The sequence below is a fragment of the Leiobunum rupestre genome, chromosome 2 (assembly GCF_980474605.1).
Source record: "Leiobunum rupestre chromosome 2, qqLeiRupe1.1.hap1, whole genome shotgun sequence".
NCBI lineage: Eukaryota > Metazoa > Arthropoda > Arachnida > Opiliones > Sclerosomatidae > Leiobunum > Leiobunum rupestre.
The window spans coordinates 38,616,309-38,624,254 of NC_143385.1; the positions used below are offsets into that span (position 1 = coordinate 38,616,309).

The 7,946-nt window shown below is 38.8% G+C and overlaps 1 protein-coding gene across 1 annotated transcript; it reads left to right on the forward strand.

The window, feature by feature from the left end:
* Positions 1–822: 822 nt before the first annotated feature.
* LOC149957481 (uncharacterized protein F54H12.2-like) lies at positions 823–2,061 on the forward strand. Its single transcript, XM_090167053.1, has one exon. The coding sequence runs from the start codon at positions 823–825 to the stop codon at positions 2,059–2,061; it is 1,239 nt and encodes a 412-aa protein (XP_090023179.1).
* Positions 2,062–7,946: the final 5,885 nt, after the last annotated feature.

Here is a 7,946-nt window from a genome sequence, read left to right on the forward strand (position 1 = left end):
TAACAAAAAGGAAACGCTATCGAAATATACCGTCGATATGGATGTTGGACTTCATTCCTTGTTTGTATATTCTGACATTGTAGAAAATCGTGCTATAGGCGACTGTAACGCCCCACTTTTAAGAATTGTGAGCGTTCAGGGTAAAGACGGTGACACCGTAGATAGAGATTTTATCAAACCGCATTACATCCCGGTGGCAACAAACAGATTTCAAACCATCGAAATTCACATTTTGTCAGAAATGGGTGTAGCAGTTCAGTTCGAAAGAGGAAAGGTTCATATTACTCTACATTTTAGACCGAGACGAACGTGGACACCCTTATAAAAGAAAAACCAAAGTACCGTGTTTTCATTTCTCAGTTAGGAATTGACCCGTGCGCACCATGAAAACAGCATTCAGAGAAGGCGATTCCGATTACGAAAAGTATTATTTAAATCAAGTTCGGTTTGGTTCAAATAATACTATCGACTATGACAACTATTACCAATCGCAAATCGGGAACGGTTCATTCCCATTTTATCAAGGCTCATCGACCCAACGCGGTTACGGGCTCGGTAACATATTGGCATCTGCTTTTCGAAAAGCTGTCCCAATTTTAAAAAGGGGCGCTATTTTCTTAGGAAAAAAGTTTCTGAAAACCGGCGCTAGAGTCGCGGACGATGTTGCTAGTGGAGTTCCGATAAGAAGTTCATTGAAAAATCACGGTACCGCTATCGGGAAGGAAACGTTTTCCGAGTTAAAGGATATGGTGAAACAAAAAATGTCTGGAAACGGTATAAAAAGAAAGCGTAGAAAGATAAAACTCGTCAGTTCAGTAAATAATGGCTTTAATTCATCATCAGTCTGGAGAATGGGTGGAATACAATCCAATTTCTAACGTGGACGAAAATTCGAATATTAATTTCGATATCCCCGGAAACTCCGAGACTTATTTAGATCTGTCCAAAACACTCCTCCACGTGCAAGTGAGAATAGTGAAATCTGGCGGCGCAGATCCCGACTACGATAAAGAAACCGTTGGTCCCGTAAATATGTTCCTTCACAGCTTATTCAGCGAAGTTCATTTAATTATGAATGAGAGATCGGTCACCACATCGGCCCAGAATTACGCATACAAAAGCATGATTCAAACTCTACTCACGTTCGGAGGACCGGCTAAAGAAAGCTTTTTGACTAGTTCTCTCTTCTACAAAGACACAGCCGGGAAATTTGACGTGCTGGCAAGCTACGAGGGTTTTCAGAAAAGAATGACGTTTTCGAAAAAAGGTACAATTGATATGATTGGAACCATTCATATCGATATGTGTCAACAATCACGCTTTCTACCGAATATGCTTAATCTCCGATTCAGGTTTATTAAAAATCCCAACGAGTTTTGCATACAATCGTCAGGCGACATTAAATATAAAGTTAAATTTGAAACAGCGTCGTTGTACATCAGAAAAGTTAAAATTATTCCGGAAATTATTCTCGCGCACGCAAAAGCGTTGGATCGTGGCTCCATGAAGTATCCAATTATTAGGAGTGAGTGCAACACCTACTCTATTCCGATAGGATCAAAAATGTCAACACGCGACAATTTATTTAATTCTCAAATTCCTAAGAAAGTCGTAATTGGATTAATAGAACAAAGCGCTTATTTGGGCGATTATTCGAAATCCCCTTTTAATTTCCAAAACTTTGGTGTAAACCATATTGCTTTATACGTTGACGGTACGTGTATTCCCCATAAACCCCTAACTCCAAACTTCAAAAATGACTTATGTATGAGGTCATACATTAACTTATTTCTCCAAACTGGACAATTTAATATTGACGAAGGAAATCTAATTAATCGAGAGGAATTCGCCGAAGGAAATTGCCTATTTGTATACGATCTCACCGCGGATCTCTCCCACTCGGCGGAGCACTTTCACTTGATCAGGAACGGGAGCGTGAGATTAGAATTAAAGTTTGTGGAAGATTTACCCAAAACTGTTACCGTACTGTACTACGCGGAATATCAAAACCTCATAGAAATCGATAAAAATAGGACTGTGGTCTTTGATTACACCAGCTAATGGACACGTTACAATTGACTAGCATCCTACAAAAAGATCCGTACACCAAAAAATTATTTCGTGGCGTTTTCGCGGCTGATAAATTACCCAAATATGTAAAAATATTCCCGTCTCTATATTTTGTTAATACCGGATTATCGAATACGAACGGTGAACACTGGACTGTGATATATTGCTCATCAAATCGTAATACCGAATTCTACGACTCCTACGGGAATCCTCCGGACTATTTTAGATTTAATGATTTCATCGAGACAAATAGTAAAACTGTTACTTTTAATTCAAAGCAACTTCAGAGTAATAAAAGCAAAACTTGCGGTGGACATTGTGTTTATTACGCTATGAATAGATGTAGGGGTATTAAAATGTATGATATTGTTTCGAGGTTTAAAAATAATAAAAATGTAAACGATAGTATGATTGAAGAATTCATGTACAAAAGATTTTCAATAAAGTTTTTAAAATAATTTTATTTTCGCTATCATTTGAATAAAAAAATATATATATATATTATCACAAAAAAATATTTCGACGAATCGCGGGGCCCCAGCAGCGCGGACGCGGAAACATTTGACCGAGTAAACGCGCGCGCGAGGACGTGGTGTTATCTCTCCGCGGGAATTCTGAAATGGCCATGGGCTAGAGTAGTGACACCATCTTCTAAAATGAAGCGCTTGTCATCACATGGGTTTAAACATAATTTTGATTGTTGCACTGTAAAAAGTTTGTGTTTTTTGCTTTGTATGCGCGTCATCTGTGCTATGGTCACCTTTCTGTTCAGCAAACAGTCACGATACTCTTCGTGTCGTACATACTTCTTCACGACACGTTTACAAATGCCTTTGGCCGTTTTCTTTTCGCCGCTCGCCGACAGTAGCGAATGCATTTTCGGACGAAGTCCGCAAAACTCCTTGATGGGGATTCCGGACAGCTCATCCTTGAATTTACCAAGTACTTTGCAATTCGTTGAGCTGAAAAGTGGATGGTTCTCGGGATACGAGGAGAAATCATATTTGTCGGCGTACAGATCTCGGGTTTGATTGACATAAGTCAGGCTATCTGTAATTAGAGGGAAAAAAAATATTGTAATACCTTTTAAGCGAAAACGACAAATTCGATGGATACGTACCGGTATCCGTGAATAACAGTTTTGCCTTATTTCCGTACTGCTCTCTGACGACATCGTAGTGGAACCTGTACATTAACAGTTTTGACAATTCTAGGATTGTAAAACCGGTAAAGATTGGACGGTCCAAGGTCAAACACTTCTTTTTTAGGTGAATTCCAACAAGATCCTCGTTGAATATCGTGAATCGTTCGAATGCGGGCGAATTCGCTTTTTTGGTGGCCTTCTCGGGGGTTTGGACCAGGAAGAAATTGATTCTATTACGCAAATTCTCCATGGTTTTTCCTGAAATGAAAACTAATTATATTTTCCGTTTATAACAGAGGAAAAAAACATACACATACCAAAGACGGCGTTATTTTGTAACTTCCAGAATTCGCGTTCAAAATTGTTAGTTGCTGTTTTACGCTTCTCCGTGTTGAAGTTTATGTAAACACTGAGCGAAGTCCCTTGCTCAAACGAAAGCACTCTATGAACTTTTAAGACTTTCATCCCTTTGGCGACATAATATTTCAAGCTCCGATAGTGGACAACGTAGTGTTCCTTGGTGTTTAGGTTAGGGACGAGCTTTGGTAGAGTGTCTTTTACCGGAATGTTTAAATGTTCAAGTTGTGCTCTGGAGTATGGTGAAAGTTCAGTCGTTAAGATCGGACGCTTTTCCGGAGCCAAAGGGTAATCATTGTGCTCATCGTGCAGTTTACTCGGGTAAGCCAAATCGACTTCCAGAATAAAACCTTTTACGTCATCGTCAGGGTGAGCGAGGATATTTTGGAGGCTTTCTGTACTCCATACGAAGCTTTTCATCGGCATAGGGTCGTTCATCACCGTACCATACAAATTGTTACAATCTGGAAGTAAAATAGATGGTTTTTGTAATGCTAACAAATTTTATTTTCAAAATATTAACCGAGATACGTGATGAACGTGTCGGGTTTTGTGGCGTCATACGTGTCAGGCAAATATGTGTTATTAGCCACGGCATGGCGGTGGGATATCATCGATACCCCACCACGTATACCGCGCTCGATCATTAAATGCATATCCGGATCTAAAAGGAGATCCAGTTCGACACCGGTCATGTAGAGTGCGCTTTCCTATGCAAATCCGGGTCCTGTGAACGCATGCGCAGGGTCCAAATGGTAGTAACTAAGGCAAATGGTCCGAAACGCCTCGAAAATATCCGCAAGTTGTAGGCAATCGGATGTCACGTATAGATCGTGATACTCTCCTATAAAAATATAGATAACATTAATCAGTTGTAATGAAAATAGTAATTTAAAAATTATTTACCGAGGTTCATAGTGTGAAATGTAGTCCACACATTTCTGTCGTGATGGTAGTCGCTATCGCTTATGTGTTCCTTAGTGAGTACATTAAAGAAAGCCGCCTTTGATGGTAGCGTTTTCTCTTTAAATTTGTCAATGTGGTCGACGTAATCGTAGGGATACAAACCCTTTCGAAGAAGAAGCGCAACTTCATCCGGAGCTAAATTTGAATTCAAAATCGGAAATTTTGAGGGTCCTCCTTTTGCCAGGTTGGAGACGAGAGTTTCTAGAGAGGCGGGTAAAAATCGCACCGAATCAACAAATCGCAATTTCCCGAGAGAAAAGGAAATGTATGTTTCAGAATTAGTCGGGATACAGTTGATGTCTTTATTTTTGATAGTTCCAATGTACTGCATAATTAAATGCGCGTCGTAAGCGCTTAAATTGTGGATAAAGACCGGGATGTGGTTTGGAGCTTTTAGCTTCAGGTTACAGCTTTGATGACAAGCTCCCCGATATTTGCCGCTGTTAATGGTCGTGGTCGCGAACCTTGATATCTTTCACGGTAAAACATTTGTTACAAACGTAACAATTTGTTGCCTTTTGAAAGGACGTCATTTCAACGCTCGAAAGATTCATAGGTTTGACCTCTCTGATCTTTTCGGAAATAATTGCCTCCTCCCGTTGAAGCGAGTCTAAAAATTTCATTGTCGCACCATCACCTCTGAAAGTTACTGGCTTACTGGGCTTACCTACGTAGAAAAACATTTTAGTAAAAATAATTATTTCGATAAATCAATAAATATATATATATATTTACCGTCGGGTCCTACAATGACAAAGCACCACCCACACGCTATGTGAAGGGACAAGGTTGTTGTGCTAGAAAGTGTTTCGTCTGGAATACACGTGTGCGCCTTCGGAAGAATTGCCTCGAAATCAGCATAAATTGTATATGGAACCTAAATTTAAAGCGTTAGCGTACTATATAATTTTTTCATATGAAAAATAAGTAATATTACCCTTTGACACCATCCATGTTTCTTGAATTTGAGAATTGGGTTTTTAATTGGCATGTTAACTAACTGTGGGCCGTGGACTTTGCAGTTATTGACGTGAATCTGATGGTTGATTTCAGCATTTGTACCCGCAGAACGGTGAAGGCAATAGCGGCAATAGTAAGTTTTTCTACAATTCCTGGTATGGTCACTAAGGAGGCGGCTTAAACTCTTTATTAAGCAGGCGGGGAGAGTCGTCGGTACGGCGGGGAGAGTCGCTTGTGTGGAAATTACTTTCGGGAGGTTGCTGAGTCGGATCAGATGAACGACCCCCTCAGCGGACGGTCCGGAACTTTGGTAAAATAGTTCTTGGGCAGGCGAAGATACAGGGTGATGTTTCTCGGTATGGGATCTTAATTTTACCCTGCGGGTAAAGGCGGCTCCACATTCAGGACACGAGTACCTTTCTTCGTCATGTTTTTCGCGAACGTGACGAAGAAGATTCTTTTTCGCGGAAAACTTGGAAGAGCATTGATCGCAATTAAACATTATTAAAAATTTACTAAAATTATAACTCTAAGTGAATACTTAAGAAAATCGATGATATAAAAATCTCAGCGGAATAGACAGATTCCCATTAAACCACCCGTTTTTATATGGGTACGCTTTTATCCTTTCGACAGTATCAACCAATCAAATCAGAATTGATAGATTGATATGAAATGCAAAAGTTTCGACCAATTATGTCGCTTAAAAGTGATGATATAGGGATACTCATTAATATCATAGAAGGAGGTGATCGCGAAAGTCTAAAGTTGTAGATTACAATACAAACATGACTCATCGCGTTATCTGCCGGTTATCACGAGGTTGCTCGTCGATGGAAATCTACCAACACTGAATTCTAAATACGTAGAATGGAAGTTTAGCATGACTCAAAACACTGCCGACGTGTTATCATGTGCTATATATATTGGTATATATAAAAGAGGTGCATTTGTGATGAAAGTTCACAAGTCAAGATGGTTAAACGGCCAAGAACAGACTCCGAGAGCTCTGGCGAGTATAGCAGAGACATCGATGTCGCAGTGAGAATTGAGCAGCCCGAATACGAGTAAGTGTAAAATTTATTTTCCTTAAAATCCATTTTTACCTTGTTATTAATTTTGTGTTTAGTTCTGATTCGGATACGTTACCGTACGCGCCGAGTCCCTCTTTACTTGAAGTAGTACCGCCCGTACCTCCCCAAATGCCGTATCCAAGCAATAATGCCAACGCAATAACGTATGTTTTTTTTGTTTGTTTTTGTCATTTGGGTTTCTCTTATACAATTTACCTATCATTTACAAATAGTATCATAGATTCCATAATAGAAATGATTAGACCTATGATATCCGTACCCGGAGATAGGAGCGATGAATTGATGTTGGCTATAATAGCTGAAATCACAGACATTTTGAGTAGCAGGTAGGACTAAAATATATATATATAATGTATAGGGAAAGTATATATTTTTTGTATTTTCCGCAGCGGATATTCCTATAGCGACGCGCAGAGAGAGGCGGAGGACACGCTCCATCCACCCCCTAATGTGCGGGGCACATAGTATGTTTTTTAATAATATTTCAACTTTCCATGTAGTGTAATAACAATATGATATTTTTAGCGTCGTGGACCGATTATGGCAGACGTTGGGACTTGAGAGATGTGGAAGGATATGTTCCAGAGAGGGAAGCAGGGTTGATGGAGGGGTTAATTAATTTAGTAGTCCGTAACATGATGGAATATCTTAATTTTTAATAAATTTTTTAAGTTCGAAAGCTGGATTTTATTATTTAGTAAGCTTATTTCGAAATTAACGCATACCATTATTATAAATGCATATTTATTATCTTCAATAACCCTAGACTATGTTGTTTAGTTATCTGTCCTCTAAGTACCGTTAAACAAATAATATATGAAATAGGGTTAGAAAATGTACATGTGGTTTAGTTCTCTGTCCTCTAAGTACCGATATACCCCACAGCCTACCATTGCTTAGCCACACACCCTATTATAAACAGTCACCTTTCTGATCAAAATATTTACTATGCCGACAATATGTAGTGGACACGGCATCCGATAGAATTTGGCCCTATCAATAAGTAATGAGCCTCCCGATCGCCGTCTTGCTGAATGATAGTTATCTTGCCGAGATACCTTTCGAACAGACACCGCAAATGCCTTCCACTTTTCAAATCAATGCCGTATAAAAACATGATCTATAAACATTAAAACGTTAGATATTTATTTAATTTTTAAATACTCTCCTAACAAAGCAATGTGATATTTGTTAAAACTTGAAACCATATACAACACTTATATATGCTACTTCTTTGGTATATTAAAAATGTATACACAAAAATACTGCTTATTACTTATAATTTTAGATAATATTAAGAAAACCCAATAAAAAATAAAATACTTCTAATCTATTCTTTATCGAATTAATCACCG

What these genes read in the sequence shown, in the direction of transcription:
- LOC149957481 (XM_090167053.1), top strand. Translation starts at nt 823, where the DNA reads ATGGCTTTAATTCATCATCAGTCTGGAGAATGGGTGGAATACAATCCA.